The 25,589-nt window shown below is 36.8% G+C and overlaps 1 protein-coding gene across 1 annotated transcript in view; it reads left to right on the forward strand.

The window, feature by feature from the left end:
* The window catches only part of HTRA1 (HtrA serine peptidase 1), a 42,889-nt gene that overhangs the window by 6,472 nt on the left and 10,828 nt on the right, over positions 1–25,589 (forward strand). Inside the window, exons 2-5 of the mRNA XM_081329864.1 lie at positions 12,349–12,448; positions 12,869–13,073; positions 24,337–24,531; positions 25,348–25,380. Of these exons, the coding sequence (XP_081185990.1) occupies positions 12,349–12,448; positions 12,869–13,073; positions 24,337–24,531; positions 25,348–25,380 (533 nt within the window). The remainder of the gene's footprint in view (positions 1–12,348; positions 12,449–12,868; positions 13,074–24,336; positions 24,532–25,347; positions 25,381–25,589) is intronic.

Below are 25,589 nucleotides of genomic sequence, written 5' to 3' on the forward strand. Positions count from 1 at the left end.
GCATTGGTTGCCAGTTGTCTTCCGGGTGAGATTCAAGGTACTGGTAACAGTGTTCAAAGCACTCCATGGCATGGGGCCGGAGTACCTCAGGGAACATCTGCTGCCGGCATCAAGCTCCCTGCGCCCTGTGCGTTCCCACAGAGAGGGCCTCCTCAGGGTGCCACCGATCAGAGAATGTCGATTGGTGGCCCCCAGGGGGAGATCCTTCTCTGTGGGCGCTCCGGAGCTGTGGAATCAGCTACCGGTAGAGCTCCGGATGGCGCCCGATCTTCGCTCCTTTCGCCGCGATCTTAAGACATTTCTGTTTGTACAAGCTGGCCTAGCCTGATGGGGATTGCTGGGGTTGTTTTATCTTTGGTCTTTTAATTTTTCTTGGGGTTTTTAGCACTGTATTTCCATTGTTTTTAACTAGGGCAATTGTTTAATCTTTTTTTAATGTTTGTATTTGCTATTTTATTCTGCCCTGTGAACCGCCCTGAGTCCTCAGGGAGAAGGGCGGTATATAAATGTTATTAAATTAAATTAAATTAAATTAAATTTTTGTTTTTTTCTGGAGGCCACATTTTTTTTTGTCCTTCATTGCACTCTGCAGAATCTTCCTTCTAGCTGGCATTCTCAGCTATGGTGTTTCTCCATACCTTTAGAGACCATCAGTCCATCATAAGTCCCCATTGGAAGTTGACATTGCATGTACTATCACATAATGTGCTCCTGCAGATCTGTTAGTCCCCACAAAATTCACCCAATTTTTATTTGCTGAAAACTCTAACCCCTTTTTATTTCTTCTCTGGCTGTCTTCTGCCTCCTTTCAACATGTCACCAGGCACCAGGAAAAACATTCCCCGGTCAAACCACTCAACAGGAATGAGTTTCACTTATTTAGCTGTTCTGTTTGTTAACTTTCCACAGACCATTGGAATTTCTGATTAGCTAAATATTTCAGATACATGTATTTTTAATTTTTTTAAAAAATATATACTTGAAGACACCACTGAGGAGGCAGAAACAAAAGTCCACTGCAATATTTTTGAGTCTTTTTTGTATATTGGAGTGAGAAAAGCAGGGCTGCTGTAAATTAAGTTCTGGGTTTGGACTTAAATGTTTATGCCAATAATGAAACAGAGAAAATGAAGCTTTTTTACAGTCTTCTCATTCTGTTTACAGCTCTCAGTGCTGTTTAAAAATTCCCCTTGAAGATTGGAGAAATGAAAAAAATAGTATGTAGAAAGCAGACACAGGATTGTCAATAGAAATCCCCCCCTTATACAATATATAACTTTCACCAATTGATTCTATTAACTGTACGATTTTCAATATTTTCCAAGTTTTTCAAAGTGTTGCTGATTTTCTTAACCACTTATTCTTCCCAGCTATGATGCAAATTACTTGATGAAGTTGGGCAGAGTGATATTTTTGAAATAAACTTTTGACCCAGTTACCCAATTCCTAGATTTCCTGATCAGGTTTGCACTTTTTTTAAAAAAAAAATTTCCTGGACTGTTTTGCTCCTTTGATTGGAAAGTGTATGTTTTGGCTATCTGCTAATTAGGAACGTTTGGAGAATATAGGCATGCATTTCCTTTGGCTGGCTCTTTGTCTGCATGTCAGTAGGAAAAGGCTGGAAAAACAGATCTCGTACTAATGCAGCAAAAATAACTGCAAAAAAATAGGTTAGAGTTATTAACTATATAAGGCTCTTTATAGAAGACTTTGCTGAACAAAAGTTTGAGTCAGAATTTAAAACATAATAGAATGTAAGGGCTGAAATGCAGATGGAGATAATCTAATCCAGGTGCCGGACACGTCACCAAGAAATTGCGCCCACCCCATTGCTGGCAATGGGGAAAAAGCTCTGATAGGCCGCACGATGTCACGTGATGTCACGAGTTTGACATGTCTGATCTAGTCCAACCACCTGCCCAATACAAGAACTCATTAATGCGGTATTCTCATTAGAAGTCTGTTCAGTCTCAGCTTCAATACTCCCAAGAGAGTCTATCTATCACCTTCTGAAGCAGTCTGTTCCATTGTTGAAAAACTTTTACTGTTAATATTTTTGAAGGTATCCAGTTGGAATCAGTGACTGAGCCAAATTGGATCTTGCAACATTATTCTGGGATAAATATATTTGCCTTATTCGTAATTGCAGTCTCTCTCCTTGCTGTTTAGGCCCATTGTTTCTTGACTTTTCATTTGTACAGTATTGAACAGTACTGAACAAATTTATATGCATAGCAATCTGACTGATTCTTTTATTATTATTTTTTCTTTCATGGCTCTTATTGTTTGAGTTGTTATCATCCAGAGGTGCTCAATTTCTCAACTGAGCACTATATAGTTTTGTAAATACTCAGAAACTAACTAATTATCTCTTCTAACGTTACATCTAAAGTTGTAATACTTGCCTTCCTCTAGTTGCTTGGCACTATACTTACCTTTCATTCTTTCTAAAAGATCCCAGATGACATCCCACAAGCCCCTTCAAGACTTTGAATTGATTGATCTGGTCCTGGGGACGTGAAGTGATTTTTAAGTTATTTTTTATTTGCCATTTCCTTTTTATGTTATTTCTGCTTAGTTGTATTTGAACAGAGTTCCCCTTTGGAGAGAAGACTGAAGCCAATTACTAGTTGAGGAGTCAGCATTCTCCCTGTCATCCTACCACCTTTTCCAAGCAATCTTTCTTATTTTGTTTTCTTATCCTTTCCTGGTTTTTCTCTCTCTTATTATTGAAATATCTCCCAAATCTTTTCGTTGGTTTTAGCTTCCTTGCAAGCGTAAAGATTAAGTGTAATCTGTTGATTTGTACAGAAAAATAGATTTGCTAGCAATTTTGCTAACATTTTGAAAAGCCATTTCAAATGATCCTTGATTATGATGAACCACCACTTTTGTTCCTAAAAGAAAAAGTAGCTCCATAAGGATTGTGATATATTTTTCAATCATTTTATAAACAGATAAAATATGAAGTCAACACAAGAAATTATAATATTACAATTTTGATTCTGCTTTGGTGATACAGTACTTGGTGTTAAATGATTTTGGCAGTGAAATCATTAAGGTAGGAAAAAGATCCACTAAGAAATTTGGGGCAATCATAACCTACTTGGTTTTAAAAATAAAATTAATAATATTTTGAATTGAGCTTGCAGTTGTTCCTATAAAGATAAAATCAGCTAAACGTGATCAACAACTTGGAAAGATTTCTTAAGATGTTTCCTATGGTTAACTTAATAACATAGCTGCTCAAAATAGACCTTTGGAGCCATATGAAGGCTCATTTTTCTTTGTTCTCCTTTGCTCTTCTCCTTAGGAGTGGTTATTAAGACAGATCCTCAATAAAAGGGCTTTTCAACCTTTTCACCCACTGTACCACTTTTAGGATATGGCAACATCCGAGTACAACCAGTCGCCCAGTAAGGTGTCAAAAACTTGATGACCAAAAAAAAAAGGAAAAAAGTGATGAAGTACAGGTAGTCCTTGACTTACAACAGTTCGTTTAGTGGCTGAAGTTACAATGGCACTGAAAAAAGTGCCCCCCAAGACACAGCCGAGCAAGACACCTGCCTGCCTGCCCGGCGGCGCTCCTGTCCGAGGTTTTCATTGTTGTGAGCATTTCTGTTGAGGAATGGCAGCGGGAGTGGGGTGGTGGGGTGTTTGTTTTTTATCCTCCCCCTTCTGCTGGGTGGTTGCAGAAGGTTTTGGTCACTTCACATGACCCAGGGACACTGTGACCGTCATAAATATGAATCAGTTGCCAAGCATCCGAATGTAAATCACAAGACCCTGGAGATGCTGCAACATTCCAGCTGATTGGCGCTTCTTCTGGGCTCAGAAGAAGTGCCAACATCAGCGCCGAGCTCCAGTTGGAGCCTGGCGCTGATCCTGGCGCTTCCGCTGAGCCCTGACAGCCCCAAAGAAGCGCTGATCCTGGAACCCTGCAGCTCCGTCTCTTGCTCAGGCTTGTGCAGTGCTGCCACCAGTTCAGCTCATTCCCCTCCCCAACTACCACTTTTCTAGGATGGTCGCATACCACCTGCTAGGTGCCAGTGTACCACAGGTGGTACCCGTACCACTGGTTGAAAAGCCCTGCTCAGTAATGAGCCACAAAGAGTATTATACGACTGTTTCCCCTTTTCCCTCTTTTTTTTGGTGCATTTTTAACTCTGCACTTAAATAATGATGAACTGGTTGCTAATGATGCTAACATATTTTAGGGGACATTGCAGAACATAAATTATACAGTATATGGGAGTGCCCCCAGAGAGCAGGAAAAAGAATGGAAGGAAACTCTTTTACAAGACTAGATTCTATTCCATGAAATGCAGATTAAAGACAGTTCGAGTCGAAACAGGATATGAGCCTGAAGAGGTATTTGGCTTAGATATTAGAAAAAAACAATTTGCCCTGAGCAACAAAATGCAGATGAGCTCTTAAACACATCTGTGATAACATACAGTAATTGTTATCAGAATAACAGAGCAATAGTTACTGAAGTATATAAGTTGCTACAAACTGAGAACTGCATTCTTGAAAGTGGCACACACACACACACACACACACACACACACACACACACACACTCATCCCTTCTCCCCCCTCACCACTCCCTCTGCCAGTCCACTGAGCCAGAAAGGTTGGAGAATGTTGATTTAGGAAGTTCAATTTAATAACATGTATAACTAATGTTACACAGACTGATTATTTTTTTTTACCAAAAGTTCATAATGGCAATTGTAAGGGGAAAAAACATAGAGCTAGAAATAAGCTTCAAATGTGCTTGTCGCTAATGTACTGCCATTTTTTTTGGAAATGATGGTTGAAACCAGGAGTTCCTGAATTTTATAATATTGTGACCCTTAATATGAAAAATGAATTTGTATAACCGCTCCTCCAGGGAGCAAAAGTTTGTTTGATGGGCAAGAACTAAATATACAACTTATATGTATTAAATCAGGGCTCCTCAACACCCGGTCCATGGACCGGTACCGGTCCGCAGCATGCCAGCAAGCAGGCCACACAAACAAACAAAGGTCCATCCTTGGGATGCAGGCAGTATTCAAAACCACACCCCTTCTGGTCCGCAGAAAATCTTTCTCCATGGCACCGGTCCCTGGTGCCCAAAAGGTTGGGGATCTCTGTATTAAATTACATTTTGATCTTATATTGAAGTAATGTAAGTTCTCAGACTTTGCAGGCTGTAGCTTGCCACTGGGATTTGTGCAGGCAAAGTGAAGAATGGTGGTTGGAGCAAGCTTTGACAAGGCTGTCATACTGCTTGGGCAGTACTGAACATATTTTTTTTTAAAAAAAATTGCATCCCCCTCTAAGTTGCAGGAGCTTTCAACCTAGTTTGAAAACTTCTATTTTAAGCCATAAAATATTGTAAATTCATTTTAGTTTGCTAGGAACTATTGTTTTGAAATTTTACTTACAATTAACAAAGTTTAATTTATATTTTAATTAATAAGAATTTTATTTGCCATTATATTCATAATATTTTGTGACTCAGTTTGTATAGTGATTAAGACATCAGGCTAGAAACCAAAATATTGTGGGTTCTTGTCCCGCCTTAGACCCAAAGTCAGCTTGGACGAGTCACTTTCTTTCAACTCAAGGAGGTAAGCAATGGCAAACCACTTCTGAAAAACTTTGCCAAGTAAAGTGGAGTCACTTGGCCAGGCAGTCCCAAGAATCAGACATGATTGAAGGGAAGTAAAAAAAAATAGTATTTGAGGTATTTAGAACAGCAGACTTTTTATTCCTTGAAAATTTCCACAGACAACTAGTTCTTTGTATCCACAATAAGAATGTCTGATGTGCTGACTATGAAGGCTTATCAAATGCCCACTTACTGAACTGAATGGTTGCATCCTGTTTTCTAAGAGATAAATGTCAAAAATTTAAATAAAGTATTTGTATTTGTATTTGAAGATATGCAGTACCTAATTGCTATCTTTGTAGGCCTCTAAATTTCAGGTCCTTCAAGGACCCAAATGAAAAACATTTAATGAAAGTTCAGCTCATTGCTTCTTCAAAACTTTGAAGTACGTTGAGGCAGTATGTCTCATGTTGACCAACAAATAAGGACATTTTTTCACTGTGATTTTCCCAACTGACTGTTAGGTTGACCCTACTTATCCTAGTTTCTCGTAATCATTGAGATGTGATAGCCTTTCTGATGTCTCTGAAGTACAGCTCCCAGAAGCCCAGAATCCATACATCATCTCCACATCTGTGTTAAAGTATGGATAATATTTAAGCATATCTTTAAATATGCTTATCACCCATGATTTCTTAAGAATACTCTATATGTTTCATTGTAAGCTTCTGAATAAAGTCTCAGAGACATGTTTGGTTTCAAAGTTATTTGCTGTCGAAAGATCCAAAATCCCATTTTTCATCATGCAATAAATATATGTCAGCCGTAGGTTATTTAGTCTTTTGGCTCTAGATTATCTGATTTATTTTTCTTGCTGTCTCATTAGAAAGCTTTCTTCTTAGTTGATTCAGTAAATGCTTCTAAAATACTTCTACTGATGTAACTTTCTGGCAGCTTTATCTTTAGTAGTTTGAGGGAGGCTGGAAAATCTGGGATTACATTCCACTGAGAATGGCTTCTAGAACTACTATATTGCCTACACCTATCTCTAGCTATTTCTTTAGTGAGGAATAGCTTATTTCTAGTTGATAATGTTGTGATACTTCACAACATTATCAGTTAGAAATAAGCTATTTCTTACTAAAGCAGTTTGTGTCTGTATAATCATGAAGATAGTTGGCTGTTTCATACATCATGAACTGCGGTTTACAATTTAGCAAGGAAATAGTTTCCTGTTTAAAACCAAGCTATTCCTGTATGAGAATTTATGGAACCAACATTATGACTTCATCGTCTATTTTGCAAAAAATAAATATTTTAAAAGAACCAGTCTAGCCAGAAATGAGACTAGGAACTCTGAATTTCTGATTCTGATACTATCTCATCAATTAAGTTTTCTTAAGTGGAATTGTAGAATAAAAAGAAAAATATGCACATTTTCATATAAAGTGAAACAGGTCATAAGAGATAAAGATGGATAAAAAGATACCGAAGTAAGAACAGAACATCAGAATGATAAACATTAAAAAAAGAACAATTTTAGGACATTGCAGTCTGAGGTCATGTATTTTTTTTTTTAAAAGTGCAGATAATTCTTAATTTGCTTTACTAATGGTGGCTCAGGAATTATGCTCCTATAAGCATAATTTGTTTCCTCAGAAGTTACCTTCCCAATAGAATCAAATTAATTCATAAATTCTATTTGTCACTTTCAACAGAGCTATAAATCTTAACTTTAATTTAGATTATTTTATATAAGTTAACCTGCCACTTCATTCTTTGTGAGAACCAAAGTTGTGTTTTTTTTAGAACCAAAACTACAACCTTCTTCTACTTTATAGAGAAATAGAGGAGAACATAAATATACTGGATATAGCTGATATATATAAACCCATAATCTCCTGTTATAAAACATCTCCCAAAATTTAGCTGAAAACAGCTTTTCTACAATTTCTATCAATTAATTTTAGTTCTGCCTTCTGGAGAAATTGAGAAGTTAGATGACTGTTTAATGTAGTCTAGGTTTTAAAATAAGTTCATCATTCTTGACTGTTCCCATTAACATTAGCACTTTTTCGTTTCTTGTTTTTATAGCTTATTTTCCTTTTGATTAATTACGCTTGCATCCTTTTGCCTCGCCTCCAATTTCTTTATAAATTGGATACCTTCAAGTGGCCATAAAATATTTTATTTTTGTGATTCTTTCTCTTTTAAAATGAAATAACAATTATTCTGATTTTGAAAATGATTGTACTGAACTTTAGAGAAATGTTTAGAGAAATTAAGTTGAATTTCATAGCTTTATATCCAGTGCACATAACTGGTTTACACAGAGAATTCAATGTACTGTACTTACTTAGTCACAAGGTAGTAGAAACTGTCCATTATTATTAAAGTGAAAAATTAAATCCAACTGACATCTAAAGTGATGGAGTAGTGAGTAATTTAATTATCCTTATATTAATTATAGCAATTGGTTATCTGTCAACAAAAAATAGACAATATTTCTAAATGTCTTAAATAGCTGTGGTCTAGAACAGAGATTTCACTCTAACTAACAATCTAGACCAGGGGTGTCAAACGTCCGGCCTGCGGGCTGGGTGCGTCATGCTGAAACCGCACCCATCCCATTGCCGGAAATGGAAAAAAAGTCACGATACGTCACGACACATCACGTGATGTTGCAAGTTTGACACCCTTGATCTAGACCAATCACAGCATGAGTATTGTTTAACTGACTGAAGGACTAGATAACTATTCATCTGATTTTATACCTAAATAGAAAAATATATTAATTAAAAAAATAGCAAGTAATTCAACACATTAGATTTCAAAAGAGGAAACCTCTAAAACAGACATGTCAAACACAAGGCCCGGGGGCCAGATCCAGCCCATGAAGTGGTTTCATGTGGCCCGCGAAGCCATCCTGGAAACAGTGAGGGAACGGCCCCCACTGCCTTGGCCCTGGCCCAGAGACCCTCCTCCTGCCAGAGACCCTCAGATCTGTCCCACTCCTGCCCAGGCCCCCCTAGGCACCCTTGATGCGAACGATGTAGAGCTGGCCATGCCCACCCAGTAGGCCATACACACTCTAGCCACGCCCACCCAGTAGGCCATGCCCACCCTGGCCATACCCACCCGGCCCCCTGAGGGCAACCGCAATGCTGATGTGGCCCTCAATGAAATTGCTCTAAAACAAGGGAATTGTTAAAAAGGAAGTTGCATGAGAAACTAAGAGAGTAAAATCTCTCTGGAATACTTGAGAGTTATTCATAACCACAATAAAGGAAGCTTAGTTATAATGTATACCACAAATCAGGAAAGCACCATGAAAGCAAAAAGTGCTCATCAGCAGTGTTAATAAACAGAAAACAAAAATGCAATTTAAATAAGGAGAACAAAAGAGAAACACACACATTAAGTAGCCCAAAAGATAAAATAGCAACAATAAAAACTGAACGACTTTTCAAGCAACACACGCCGCAACTAGTCTCCAGAGTCATTTGCTGAGTCATTTGCTCTTGCTGCCATGCTCAGTTGCTGCCAAGCTTCTTTGTCAGCTGTTAGTAGGGCCATTTTTCCCCCAATAGCGATACACTCAAGTAATCCTACACAAGAGATTTTTCCTGTTTATGTAAGAGGTTTTCTCTGTATTTGTATCAGTTGAAGCCTCTCTAGCGCCCTTATATTTGTGATAAAATAGTGTTTAGATTGAATGCAATTAAACAATTGCTCATTTTTGTTATTGGAGACTATTAAATGCTGACACATTTAGGCTAAATTTTGATATTCCATGATACTACTTTTTCATTTATTTGGAATTCAGGATACTGGCAATCAGTGTTTGTTGACCATCTGTATAAGAGGCCCATAATATTTCTGCATCTAATATAAGCCTAAATAAGGAAATGGCAAATAGGAAATAGGTTTCAAGTTCAAGACTAGGGGCGTATGGTTGCTATATGCACAGTTCACAGTAGTAAATATTTTAAGTTTCTACAACCCTGAATCCTCTAATTATACATAACTAATTATACAGTACTTAATTTGTACTTGTATTTCAATATTTCATATATATATGAAGCATATATATACATACACATATACATACACACAGACAAAAATGTCTGCTAGTTTAAATATGTTTGTCCCCTATACTGTATAACATTGAACTTAAAGCTTTACTATCCAAAGATAAGTAGCCAATTTGCTTCTAAAACATCGATAGTAAATTTTGATTTACTAATAGTCTATATATATTTTTTCTATTACCAATAATCTTCTTACGCTTTTCAGCTTGCAAAATTTTGTGTGGTTAAAACTAAGAAATTGATGTTTAGGTAGAATTAATCTGAATGAATGAGAGGAGAGGATTGGCTTCTTATCTATTGTATTAAATCAGAGTCACACAGGTCTCTTCAATTATTGTAAAGAGGCATCTTGATCAGTCAGACAGTGACTATTCTGACAAAAATAATGTGTGGGAAAAACAAATTATATTATATTATAAAAAGCTGAATTTTCTGTCATAAATAGAAAGGCTGAAAAGATAACCGTCAAACTATCTTCAGTTTGCTCCTGACCTTCTGCCTCTCTGAATCCTCCTCCTATACTCGACAGTCCTTCTGACAATAATTCAGAATATGGGGTATTTTCCTGAGAGGGTCATTAATTACGGCTTTACATTTTTGAGATTGCTCTGAAGATCTCTGAAGAGGGATGTTATTCTATCAAACTGATGTTCATGAAGTGAGTAAGAGGCAGAGAAGGTACTTGAAGCAGGATTCTAGTGGCTCTAATGCAGGGGTCTTCAAACTTGGCCCTTTTATGACTTGTGGACTTCAACTCCCAGAATTCCTCAGCCAGCATGCCTGGCTGAGGAATTCTGGGAGTTGAAGTCCACAAGTCATAAAAGGGCCAAGTTTGAAGACCCCTGCTCTAATGAAACGATGCCACCTGGAATTGATGACTTGGAGTTTTCTCTATATTATGGTTAGAGCAGGAATGTTCAACCTTGGCAACCTTAAGACTTGTGGACTTCAACTCCAAAATTCCCTAGCCAGCATGAGGAAGTCTAAAGCTGGACAGTTCTGAAGTAGAGTATTTCTGGCAGTTAAACACAGGACAGGAGCCTGCTTAGATTTCTGATAAGATTCTTATTTGCTATCTCTTCAGTACCAGCAGATATTGTGCTACAGGTAGTCCTCGACGTACAACCACGATTGAGCCCAAAATTTCTGTTGCTAAGCGAGACATTTGCTAAGTGAGTTTTGCCCCATTTTACACCTTCTTACCACAGTTGTTAAGTGAATGACTATAGTTAAATTAGTAACACGGTCGCTCAGTGAATCTGGCTTCCCCATTCACTTCATTTGTCAGAAGGTTGCAAAAAGTGATCACATGACCCCAGGACACAGCAACAGTCCTAAATAGAAGTCACTTGGCAAGCATCTGAATTTTGATCACATGACCATGGGGATGCTTCAACGGTCATAAGTGTGAAAAATGGACATAAGTCACTTTTTTCACTGTTGTAAGTTTGAACAGTCTCTAAACAAACTGTTGTAAGTCAAGCACTACCTGTATTGTACTGCTTACAGATAATCTCCTAAATGGGTATTAGGTCCTCATGCAAATATCCTTTATATCAGGGGTGTCAAACTCAATTTCATTGAGGGCCGCATCAGCATTGCGGTTGCCCTCAGGGGGCTGGGTGGGTGTGGCCTGGGTGGGCATGGCCTACTGGGTGGGCGTGGCTAGAGTGCATATGGCCTACTGGGTGGGCGTGGCCACCTCTACATCGTTCACATCAAGGGTGCCTAGGGGGGCCTGGGCAGGAGTGGGACAGATCTGAGGGTCTCTGGCAGGAGGAGGGTCTCTGGGCCAGGGCCAAGGCAGTGGGGGCCGTTCCCTCACTGTTTCCAGGATGGCTTCGTGGGCCACATGAAACCACTTCGCGGGCCGGATCTGGCCCCCGGGCCTTGTGTTTGACATGTCTGCTTTATATGAAATGAAAGACATTCTTCCACTGGACCTGGCCCAGAATCTGGCAACTGTGCTTAATTTGATTGGGATTTACTGGTAGGGAACCCTCCACTTATGAACATTTTAAATAATTCTTGGGTGATCCAGTGAAAGAAAAATAGCAGAAGAACTGATGAAGCTTTCATTATCAGAGCATTCTGCTCTTCCTCTCTCTATGTGCTTGAAGGAATGCTGGCCTTGTAGAAGTTGATAAGTTTTCTTTTTCCTTGGCTGCTTTTGGATGTTGACATTTTTTTGTGAATTATCTTGGACAGCAGCTGTGACTGACCTGTTACGTCTAGATGCTGGTCCTTCAGAATATTATGGAAATAAAATGAAAAGGATCTGATTACTGACATTATTTGGATGCTTACACAGAACATTGCCAACATTAATAACATCAAAGAGATTTCAGGTTTTTTAAAGACTAGGAGGGTTCTTACATGTGCTGGGTATGAAGGCATTCAGTCACTACTCATTAAATTGATAGATTGGATTTGGCAGCACAATAATGGGAACAAGGAAATCAGTATAGCTGTAAAGAAGCATCATGTTCCCTGTTCAAGCTATTTTGCAGAGGATGAACGTTTAATTTATTGAAGCCATTGGATAGCTTTAAGAGATCTAACATGGGGGAGACCATTTAATGTTATCTGTATTGTTTTTCTGCTGTTTCTTTTTCAGTTGTAATAGTTTTGGTTTTTTTCTGTCTTTCTCTCTAGGTCAGGAAGATCCCAACAGCTTGCGGTATAAATACAATTTTATCGCAGATGTGGTGGAGAAGATAGCACCAGCTGTGGTTCATATAGAATTGTTTCGCAGGTAAACAAGATATTCAAACTACACTGCTGGTCCTGCTGATTGTTGGATTTTAAAAATAACATTATTTTGAATTAACATTTTACGATGCTCTTGAATACTGTTCATCTTTTGGAAAAATGTACTGATTTGTGTCTATGGCGATTCTCAATCATCCAGGTCATGGTTGTCCGAAAGGTGCTTTTGAATTGAAGAACTGAAGAAGCTTCTTGGTTGAGAAGCAAAATGTCTTCAAGGAAAAACAAAGTCCAGCTGCTTTTTGAAAAAGCACCTTTGAGACATCCTGATCTGTGTGCTTTGAAAATGCTGAATATATAAATAATGACAGAATTTGGCAGAATAGTGCACAAGTATCAAAGATTCAGATGGTTGTTTTCATCTTCAGAAGTTAATTTACTTTTTGATATTGGCGTTGTCTTTTAGATTGCCTTTTACAAAGAGGGAAGTTCCTGCTGCCAGTGGCTCAGGATTCATTGTTTCTGAAGATGGACTGATTGTTACAAATGCTCATGTGGTTACTAATAAGAACAGAGTGAAAGTGGAGCTGAAGAATGGTGTGACCTATGATGCTAAAATTAAAGATATCGATGAGAAAGCAGATATTGCACTAATAAAAATTGATACCCAGGTGAGTTTATATTAAGCAAAATATTTCAGGTGCATCTATTATCTGAAGAATAACCACATATTCTTGTCAAAAATAATACTAATAAAGTAGTTCCTTTCCTATGTATCTGTGGTCATATCCCCTTATCAAAAAACAGCAAATATGCAAATAAATTGAAAAACCAAATATTTAGGCTTTTCTTATCTGTTTTTTCCCATCCAGAACAGGAATAGTTTAAGGAGTTAGAAAAACACGCAATTGCTTTCCTGTTATTATTTCAGTCTTCCCACTGACATATTGACTAAAATGTAAATCATTTTACATGCCAAAATATTGAATTAAAAGTCTGCTACTCCCTGATACATTGTATTTTACAAGCAAAAGAAACAAATATTACGCATCTGATAAATTAAGGAGTTATTACTGTACAGAACTATAATAGGAAATACTTGAACAGTAGACAGTAGTCCTCATGGTTATACATTCCTTCTTTCGGATTTGAATACATTCTTGCAGAATGCTCTTCAGTCTATATGTCAAAAGGACTTCTGGTAGACCAGGAGACTATTTCTCTGAGACAAGGCAAGCAAAACACTAGATTGTGACTTTTTAATATGGTGCCATCTAAAATATAAAAGATACTTTATATCCCTACAGTGTCTGTCCCTTTTTGATGCAAGAGTCCAGTAGGAGTACAGACTGTTCCTATACAAATATGTCTTTAAGCCTACAATTTGACCTTGAGAAGCAGAATGCATAATTAAGTATATATATATAAAACTCAGTTGTTTTGAAAAACATATTCTGGCACAGGTTTAATAGCTGTCTGAAATGTAACATTTGTGTTTCTTCTAGAGTGTTCAGGTTTTCATGTGGCTTGTCATTAAATCCATGAGATTTCAAAGCTTTCTAATGCGTTGCTAGTGTGCATGAGTTTAGCATATTTGAAAACAGGAACTGCTTTTTTCCACACTACTACATATTTCAGGAAATGGAACACTCAGGCACACGAATATTTTATTCCAGAATTTCAGATCTTGAAGGGATAGTCAGCAACTGTTAAACAGGCCAATCATTATTATATAAGCTGAGTAACATTTTAGATACATGGCATAAACGTATTGTACGTACATGCAGAAGAATTTTCATAGGGAAATACACAGATTGAAATAAAAAATTCAGAGAATTTCATAATATTTTGATGTTATTCATTATTGTATGCCAATTCGCAAGTAACGAAGTTATCATCTCCAAAATAAGCAGAATAATAAGCTTTAATCTCTGTTTCGGACACAAGTTTCATAAATTCTCCTAGCTTGTTTCAATTTTGCTTCAGTTGTTTACAGTATAAAGAAGTGGCTTAAGCACTGCTGAAAACACATATATTTAGGTACAATCATTTGTATTTGATTTATATTTTCTTGCATTTTCCAGAATGTGTAGGGCAGGGTGTCACAAAAAAAGATCTACAAGTATTGCAGTGTATTGGAATTCATGAGAAGCTATTACAGTGTAAGAATAGACCAAAATAGAGGGAGAAATGCTGTCTTCCTAGATGTATATGGAGATTCTCAGTCATCCAGGTTACAGTTATCCCAAGGGTGCTTTTTCACAAGGCAACTGGCCTTTCTTGTTTTTCTTTTTCCTTGAAGATGTTTCACTTCTCATCCAAGAAATTTCTTCAGCTCTGACTGGATGGTGGGGAATGGAAGGATTTATGCTCCTTGCAGACAGCTGGTCATTTGCATCCTTTAAGAGAGGCCACCTGGAGGTTTATCTGTGTCGTCAGGGTCACTTGAGGACAGTGTACACCTGTGGAAAAGCACCTTTGGGTTGTCTTCCTAGCCACTGATTAAAATTTTAATCAGTTAATCTATTATCTGGCATAGTATTTGTTGGACTAAAAATATTCCCAGGTTGGGCATAATGGCATGAAAACATCCTGAACTACAGACTTCAGCCTGGAAATCTAGGTCCTCTTGAATCAGCAGTCTGGGAATCCTCCACATACAATGAGAAATAACCTCTATGAGTCAAGCAAAAATGGTGACTAGCAAAAGACTGGATGGTACACCAGCGTAATTCCTAACACATCCTTGCTATACAGTATGTCACAAAATGCAATTGCTCAACACTGGTACTTGAAAGAGAGGGAGAGGACAGATTAGGGCAGGAGTAGACAAACATTTGGACCCAATACATTTGGATTTTTGAAAGCATACTGTGAGTAGTATTACAAAGTCACTTTTATGGTTATGGTTGTCACAAATCAAACTATTTACCAAAAGGCAAATAGAGTGTATTTTCTACCAACCAAACTTCCCTTTTATAGAAAAGTGGTTGTTATTACAGTATTGGCAGCAGCTACTCAAATTCATTGTCTTATCTGGAGCTTGAGGCATTCTTATGAATCAAAGTAGCAAGTTATCCTTGGGTGAATTCATCCAACTCCCCTCTGGCCACATATTTGTTATACCATGTGACCATTCTAGAAAAACCCTGGTCTCCACTGACATCATTCAGACGATAGGAACTTCCTGCAGATATTTGCACATTTGGCATGAAGGTTTGCAGGGGGGGAAAAAGTCTCACATGCACAACTGTTTCGGTGTATACAGGCAGAAAGCCAATGAAGCTTGACTAGAAAGCTCACATGGACAGTGAACATTCTGCTTTCAGTAATGCCTGAATGAAATTACAGTGAAAACCTTTTCCAGCTATGCAGAGATCAAAGGGGATGATTATTTTACTGACTCTGATAGATATTGTGAGGCTGAGTTTTGGCAAAGATGAAGAGAGGAAATAAGTTGATAGACACGTACAGTAGCTGAGTTCAGCAATTTCCTTTTAAGCATTGTTTCCTGAATTATTTGATGCATTGTTTCTGGAAACAGAGAAATAATGTGCTGCAGGAAACTCTTCATTCTAGCTAATACAAACTAAGTTATATCAAGTCACATTATTATTTTTAAGGTATTCTTATGTCTTAGTTAGAATATGAATACCGTATGGTTTTAAAACCTTTTAATTTTATAAAGGGTATATAAATGCTTTATTTGGGGAATAGTTCAATAAGCAGTTCCTTATAAAGGCCATATTCTTCATTTTTTAAATAGAAATATTAGAAAAGTTAAATATGATTGAATAGTAAAATGAAGATTTCCACGTGTTAAGAAGGAGTTGCCTACTTCTTTGTACTGTTTTAATTTTTTCTGAAATTAGTACTCTTCTTTTTAGTGAATTAAAATGCAATAGTAGTTTGACAAGCTGTATGACTGAAACATTGTCTTTTTATAATTTTCCATCACTGAAGTATTTTAATATGCTTGAATAGTTGTTGAATATATCATTTAACTTTTTTTTTTCTGAAGCATATTTTCCATCCTTCAGATAATGCATATGGGAGGATAGGAAATATCTAGGTCAAACTGTGTGAAGACTTGCTGTAAGTTTCCATAATACTGACATTTCAAAAACAGTTAATGTTCTTATAACCCCATCTTTAACTGAATAGGGTGCTTTAAAAAACAGAAAAAGTAATTAAATAAAGAACTGAGCTACAGGCTGCAGTGGAATGAACTAGTTTCTGATTATTAATTTCTTTTTCCCTTGTAAAAATTTTCAGCATAAATTAGAAACAGATTTCTTTGGACTGTCTGTAATGTTGCGCTATAATATACATTGAGATAGTCTGTACCATGGACTTCAGCAGAGGAGGAGAAAGTATCAAATGATACCCAATTCAAATTTTTGTACTTGCGTCATGATGTCACATATAACCATATTTATGGTTACATAAATATGCATTATAACATCATGATGCACATTCAGTCATTCTGATCTTTCTAAGATGCTCCTGTCTGTAATACTGGAAATGAATATAGAACAACTAACCAGTGGAACAACCTGCCTCCAGAAGTGGTGAATGCTCCAACACTGGAAGTTTTTAAGAAGAGACTGGACAGCCATTTGTCTGAAATGGTATAGGGTTTCCTGCCTGAGCAGGGGGTTGGACTAGATGACCTCCAAGGTCCCTTCCAACTTCTTCTTCTTCTTCTTCTTCTTCTTCTTATTATTATTATTATTATTATTATTATTATTTTGGAGAAAGATGGTCCTTTATAAATGCTTACTGAAGAAAGAGAGAGAGGATAGTTTTTACAAATCAGTGATAAATGAAAATGAAGGAAGCAGCCACAGTGTACTCTTCAAGCATCATTCTTAGCAGGAACCATAAGGAAGGGTGGCAAATGATCCCTCTAATTCTAGTCAAATTAATAACTTCAGTTCAATATAAAATAATTAGTTGAGATTTCTTGGTGTACCTATCCACTATTTTGTGATATATGTCACTATCCACTTATTTCACAAAGAATCATACATGCCTCTTCAGTATATACCCTACTTCATTTTAAGGCAGGGGTCTTCAAACTTGGCCCTTTTATGACTTGTGGACTTCAACTCCCAGAATTCCTCAGCCAGGTTGCCTGACTGAGGAATTCTGGGAGTTGAAGTCCACAAGTCATAAAAGGGCCAAGTTTGAAGACCCCTGTTTTAAGGGAATCTTCCTCACAGGAATCAAAATGTTGAGCAAAATACCTTTTACTTTTAATCCAATATAATATTTGCATTAATGAAAATTGTACTTTAATCTAATTTTCATGCTTTGGAGCAAATAGAAAAGCTTTTCTGAAGGAAGAGCTGCTGTTTTGGATCCCTAAGATTTTAACTAAATCCTGATTCACACATTAATACGATTTTATTTTTGTGTTTGCATATTAGGCTGTCTGCTTATTGCAGCATTGTTCACATAGTGATGGTATTGTGTTATACTGTCTATGCTGTTGCTATTTTATAGAGATAGAGGTGGAATAGTGCAAGGACAGCAGAGTGTCCTTGTCAGATTTCAAAGCTTAATGAAGATTTTCTGTTTCTTCAGCAAAGATCAACTGGATAAAGAACCATCATGAATGCAGCTCATATTCTCTGAATCCACTGTGGTTGATTAAAGGCCAAAACGAATGGAACTGAGTAAACCTCACACACTGAAGTGGCTAAGATAGAAAAAAATCTGCATAGTTTGAGTAGGAGGCTAAGAAATTCTCACAGTTTATCACCAACTGCCTTTTTTATTATTAACCTGGCAGCTTATATAAGGAAAACCTGACAGTTTGGACTCTGTATTTGTCATCCAGAAACATTGCTGAATTTAGAAACCTGAGAAGGATTTGTCAACTACTTAACTCAGATTTAATCATAAGGAAGAATAAGAAGAGTTATCCCTTTTTCATTTTAGAATTTACCAGAAATGTTCAGTATCTTAAATTGCTCTGCTATTGGTGTTAATTCCCTGTCTTGGTTTAGTTCAGAGGTAAGGAACTATGGCCCTTTTATAGCTGGGTAAGGAATTCTGGGAGTTGAAGTCCACAAGTCATAAAGGGGTCATAGTCCCCCCCCCCAGTTTAGTTAAATTGATGAGAGGATAATAAAATGTTTTATAAGCTTGTACTTTTATTAAATTGTTATCAGGTGGTAGCACCTAGCTGGACTTAGAAGCTAAGCAAGGCCCAGACTGGTTAGTATTTGTATGGGCAACATCCAGGAATACAAGTATTGTAGGCAAAATATCCCAATGTAAAGCAGTTGAATGATTTATTATTATGAAAAGAAGCTTAAGTAAGCATTTGGCTTAAATGCTTTCTTAATAGGAGGAATTTGGAACCGTTAATTTCCTTTACTTTTTTATTGGAGCGTACACTAGAATTATGTAATAACTTGACATACTACAGTTAAATTTATATGCTTTACTGAAATGTATATAAGTACATATGATTTATTTAGACTGGCTTTAAAAAGTTGACTAGTCAAAAAACCATAACGAATCTTATTTTTTAGGCTTCAATCGCATATATAAAAAAGAAAGCTTATGATTCACTTTGGTGGTGCAAAAAGAGGGGGCAAAATGTTTGTCAAAGGAAGTTTCTTCATAACAATAAACCTAGTTCAGGGGTAGGCAACCTTGGCTCTTTTATGACTCGTGGACTGGCTGGCTCAGGAATTCTGGGAGTTGAAGTCCACGAGTCATAAAAGAGCCAAGGTTGCCTATCCTGACCTAGTTCATTACCCAACTACCGTCATAAATACCACCATGGTATTTATGGCGCATTGTACATCATTAATTCAAAATCCAGTAGTGTCAACTAATACATAGGATCTAATTGCAGAAAGGAAAAAATTTACTTTATTTGTAGAATCTGAATGGAAACATGCATACTGGCAACTTATACAATGTGGCTTCCTCAATACATCATTCTTCCAAGATGTCTTGTTACAACTTCCGCAATTCTTATGCCATACTGATTGGCATATGTTTCTCAACACACATAGAGGACATTAGCTTCTTCAAGGCTTATTAACAACAGGGGAGCAAGGGTCAAATGCTTTCATCTACTCCTATAAGTACTGGCAATCCTCTTCAGTCATTCCTGCTCAGATTTACATTGAAGGAGGCCTTAAGTCTTCTGATGTGCTTAAAAACTTAACTAATCACTACTACCACAACATACAAATAAAGAAAAAGAAAAATTGCCTCTGAAGCTGTGGAATAACATTATCCTTCAAAGACTGCTTTCATTAGATATCTTAAAAGCACCATAAAGTAAACACATGAAGTGAAACTTTTTGAGGTTTGGTTATATCTTTTTGGGTACTTCCAATATTTTGAAAAAGTCATTTTTGAAATGTGACTTAATTTATCTTCATCACTGGCATTTATTAGCATACTTATAAATAAACACATAAAGTTTGCTTTACTGATTTCCACCGGCTGTGTACACACAAACAGTAGCCACAGAGCTAGAGAAACCAAGCAAGTCGCATGAGCTGAGCAGACAAATTGATGGGCAAGGGAGAAATGAGGAGGGTAAAAATTCATTTCCATTCCTGATGATTAAGTGAATGTGCAGAATAAGTACAATGGTCAGTATAAACTGGACCAAGCCTTTGCTGTATCATCACTCTCTTTAGCTGGGGTTCCCATCCCGGGCTGTGGACCAGCATTGGAACTGAGCTGCGAAAGCCAGCGAAGCCCCATCCACACACCCTTGGGATCCATTCGGTGCCCCAAACCATATCCTCCCCCATCCCCCAGTCCATTGAAGAACCACCCTCCACAATACCTGTCCCTGGTGCCCGAAAGGTTGGGGGCCGCTGCTCTATAGGAAATGGATTAGCCCTGACCTCCCTAATCTTAGGAGAAATCTGCTTTCAATAAACAAAATTATTTTTTTCTTATGTATCATACATTCCTTAGATGCCATCAGTACTTTATTGCATGATTCACCATTTTACTTTAAACTGGGTTTTTTTTCCTTTTGTACATTTAGAATCTGATCTCCAATGGGAAAGATCCAAGGACTCCCTAGAATCCGATCCATAAAATTTATTGCAGGCGTATAAAATTTAGAGTTGGAAGTGTATTGCTTCTTTTGGCATGCTACTTAAGAAATAACACAGTGTTCCTGCCTTAATATAGAAAGGCCTGTCTAAAAGCATGCCCAGAGAGGGATTGCACTCCAAAGTTACTGCAGCTTCCTCTTATGCAAGTCACTGCCAGTGGATATCTTGATTGCAGTGAGATGGGAAAATTGGATGTGTTATCGGTACAAAGGAGGGTTTTGCATAGAGTGATCTCTGAATGTCTTCTATCTCTTTTAATATTCTTCTCTGGATATCAAAATAACCTTGGGAAAATTATATTGTTTCTTTTCAATGGACTTCATTAAATAGGCTTTGGTTATCAGCAGGAATGACCTGTATTTCATTTTTCCCCCCAAAACCGTAACACCTTATTAGGAACTTCATGGGATCATGGAGTACTGATATTCATGATAAGACTGCAATGGTGTACCAAGTTTTTTCTTGTGTAAAAATGTATCTCAATAGCAAACATCAAAATCATGGGGGAGTGTCTCAATTTGGGATAAGTTCTCAACAGCACTACTCCCATTAGTGTAAGTGGGAATGACACCTACATTTTATTCAATCCAGTGACTGCTGAAGGAAGTTTCTCTATTATTCTGGCTTCCAAATGTATCTTTATTAGGCCTTTGCTTGTGAGGAAGATTCAGATGAAGTTGCTCAGCCTGTTTGTACTCGTAGACTAGTAAGAATTGTTACTTAGCGGGATTACTACTGCTTCAACTCAAATTCAAGCTAGGTTTGCTTTGTCGTTTTCTGTATATGAGTCTGCAAGTAATATTTTCACTGTTTAGGAATTAATTATATTAAAAGTAAATTAGTCTTTCCAAACTTAAATCAATAACTTGCCAATGTGTACAGCATCAGCATTGCATGCACATCATAATGGAAATGTTATTAGATGATCCCAAAAAAGAGATTGAGAAAAAGAAACGAGATTTTGCCCTAGGCTACATCTTGACTCAGCATGGCACAGGAGAAGATTTAAGTCTTTGGCATGTCTAACCTTTTTTTTATCCATTGTATATTGCTGGAAGGCATGTCATTTCAGGCAGTGGTTTTATAAGACTCAAATTTTAACTACCTACGTAGTTCGGATAGGTACTGAGATGTTTATTGTCCTTCTTAAGAAGATGAAGGGAAAGACATTAAAAACAAATAGAGACTGCAGAGAAAAGTGTTTTTTTTCTTACAGCAACAGCAACAACAACACACTTATTTCAGAATGATTTACTTCTATTACAAATTTGGAGAAAGAATCTGTCAACTGATTAAGGCAGAGTGGTGGTTTCACTTAATTAGTCAGATAAAATTAAATGCATGAAAATTTGCCTGTGCAAATAAAAATACAGCTGAGTCACATTAGAAGAAGGATATAGCAGGTTTGCTAGATTTATTTTGTTTTTGTCAAAAGATTTTATAATTCAGAATTTGTTGATGCTATGAACTCATACATGAAATAAAAGCATGTGTTTATATTTTTACAAACTTTTTTTTAAAAAAAACTAATTATTTTGTTAAGTTATGACTTGCTTAGCTGTGGTTTGTTTCCTCAACCACAGATAATTCATAAATTTTCAATCTGAAAGAACCAGGTTGAAACCTTAGGCTAAACTCAGTGACAGAGTGTGAGTTCATTCTTTTACTCTGTAGTCTAGCAAAGGCTTTGGATATATACTTATGATTTATGCCTTACATTAGTAAAGAGTATATGAGTATAATATCTGGCTCAATAGTTCAGAATTTGGCAATGGGTGGGGCTAATAGGCAGTGGTGGGATACAAATATGTGTGAACAACCAGTTCTCTGTGTGGATGCCGCTTCCGGAAGTCCCTTCTGGGCCTGGGCAACAAAAAATTAGCTACCGGTTCTGCCGAACTGGTGTGAATTGGCTGAATCCCACCACTGCTAATAGGGTAGTTGCCTCATGTGACAGATACTGGGAGGAATGAGTGTGGGGTGACATTCTTGTTTCAGGCAGCAAAATGAGATATAAACTGTGGGTGCAACATCACAGGGAGTACTTCTGTTAAGCTACTGTTCAGCTTTATAAATATGGATTTTACTGCCTATTTTTCTCGTGTCAAGTGGTAGTTGGTAGTGTCACAGTTGCCCCTGTGGTTAACAGCTTTGTGTTTTCTTATGCCTAACACACATATCAGGGGATTTTTTGAAACTCAGGAACGTTTTTATATGGAAATAATGTTTAAATCACATTAGTCTTCAAATAATGTTGAAGAGAGAATTGTAGTGCAAATAAGCATATTGGTAATTGTTCATATGGCAAATTAATTCAACCTCTTTAAAATTTATATATAAAAGTGCTCTGACTTCCTTAGATTTTTGCCATGGTTTGATTTACTTTTTGAGCTCAATAAGATATATTTTAATAAAATTAAGAGAAGCCTTTTTAGTTTACAAGAAATATTTGCCATGCTGATAGAGATAAATTACAAATTGGAAATGAACTTCTCATACACAATTATTTTAGGATATTTTTTTTAAAAAAATCTTTCTCTATTGGAAACTTCCAGTATCCTAAATATTTTGTTTCTAAAACTATATTTTAAAACTTCCTCTGATGGAGGAAATTTTTTGCAGCTGATTTTGTTTTAATACCACAAAAGAGAAGACTCTCTCTTTCCAGAAGGCACGTTGACTCACCCATATAAACAATTCTTGGCTCCGAACTAACATTTCACCAATGCTGGTCTGGACCTGAAGACTCAGCACAACTGTAAATGATTACATTACGCATCAACTGTTTATTACAAATCTCCTTTCTCTTCCCAGAAATAACTCAAGAATGTGTAAATGTAAGTCTGTATCTGATAATGCACTACTTTCATCAGAGTTTGGTCCGATATTAATTTTGATAAAATTTCCTGCTGTAGTACTTTAATAGAATGTTCAGGATGCTCAATTCTCTAAGGATGGACAAATGCCACTTATTTGAGACCCTTATGGGACAAATGGACAACAATTGGATTTTGTTATTGTGGACAGCATATGCCTGTTTATGTATTTGTTTTCCTTCTTTAATTTCCCAGATAAATTAGTTTTCACTGTTTTCTTCTTTTTTTTCCTTAGCATTTTTAAAGGGCAGTGTCATGGGGTGTAATAAAAAAATGCTGACTTACTCTCTAAGAAAGACACTTACTTTGATGCTCAGTCTTATTTTGTAGATTCTTTTTCAGCAAAAGATATTATCAGGCTATCATTTGTAAAATCATGCAATACCTAAACGATTTTTTTGGTCAGTCCACAGCTCTAGTCCCATATATAGTGACCTAGCAGCAGAATGATATTTAAAAGTTAGTTTTGCATCCTTTGTGTATATCTCCCATTCTCAATTTCTGTTTTTGCCCTCATAATTTTGCCTCGGTTATGTATTTGGGTATGTATCTCTTATCTATAATGGTTTTCGGTTCAAGGCTGCAGTGGAAAAATAACACTTAAAAGAGGATTTTGTATTGTATTTATCAGTCTCCATTCCAATCCATCTGTTTTACATTCATGAGTTTGAAGTTATTTGTTTTTTTCTTACTGTGGGTTTAGGTTCACTTACTACTACAGTAGATCTAAACAGTGTAAACCAGGAGTCTTCAAACTCGGCCCTTTTATGACTCATGGACTTCAACTCCCAGAATTCCTGAGCCAGCATGGCTGGCTGAGGAATTCTGGGAGTTGAAGTCCATGAGTCATAAAAGGGCCGAGTTTGAAGACCCCTGGTGTAAACCAAGCTCCCCTTCAATGTCTGTGAACTTATTGTTTTATGCTGATTTTTTTCCTTATCTACTTGCAGAGGAAGCTTCCAGTCCTCCTTCTTGGACGTTCAGCAGAGTTACGGCCTGGTGAATTTGTGGTTGCAATTGGAAGTCCATTTTCTCTCCAAAATACAGTGACTACTGGGATTGTTAGCACTACCCAGCGAGGAGGGAAAGAGCTGGGACTTAGAAACTCTGATATGGACTACATCCAAACAGATGCCATTATCAATGTAGGATATGTTTGATAAATATCTTACATTAAATGCATACTATACTAAAAGCATATAGAACCCCTCCCTTTTCTAGTATGATTTTCTTTGTCTTTGCTTTTCATTCTAGTCTACAGCACTCTATTTTTTGTGACTTTTTATCCCAATAATAACCACTTCTGACCCTGCATAGCTTCTCAAGATTTGATGAACAAGAAGACCTTTATTTGTCCTATCACACTATTTTGTTGGGTCTCTGGTGTCCTGGCATACTTTTCAAATCGGTGACTTTTATTTTATTTTCCTGTTATTTAAGGTTTTCATTACTTGAGGGGTGATAATCATTTTATGACTATGTGTATGTGTCATAGATTAGCATGATTTATCATAGAGCAATACACTGATTACTGGCAATGCCAGAAATATCTATTAAATCTCAGCTCATCTTTATATTTTGGATTAGTTATTTGGCATAAGAATTTTTGCAATTCTTCTACATTAATTAACTCCAAAATTATACTGTGCAATCTTCCCATTTATAATGACCGTGTGTTTCCCAACTCTCAGTTTCATGTTTTTACCACATAATATCTGAATGATCATAAGCAAAACATTGTCTTTCGAATAGAAGCAATACAAGGTAATATGTCTGGAAACACTTTATGTTACATTTATTCAATTTAAGTTTGACCATTTACTTCCCTGTAAGAAATGCTGTGAATAAGTAAGTGTTAACACCTTTTCTAGAATTCATTAGGTAGCAAATATATTTCAAAACATAAAAATATATTTCTAAATCTGTGTAAATACAAGATGATTTTCTCCCTACATTTACAGTATGGGAATTCCGGAGGACCTTTGGTGAACCTGGTAAGTATTTTTTTACTTAATACTTTGAGGTTTGGGACTTTATAAAAAATAATACTCTTTTCCATATCACCTACAAATAATAGATTTTGTATTTATTTAATCACTCATTTTTTATTCTATGTGTTGCCTTTGGAGTTCAGCATTCAAACTTGTACTATACTGTATACATATTTGAATGTGCATTGATTATTTTGTCCATTTTGTGACTT

This window comes from Vipera berus, assembly GCF_964194415.1.
Source record: "Vipera berus genome assembly, chromosome: 5".
In the NCBI taxonomy this organism is placed as follows: domain Eukaryota; kingdom Metazoa; phylum Chordata; class Lepidosauria; order Squamata; family Viperidae; genus Vipera; species Vipera berus.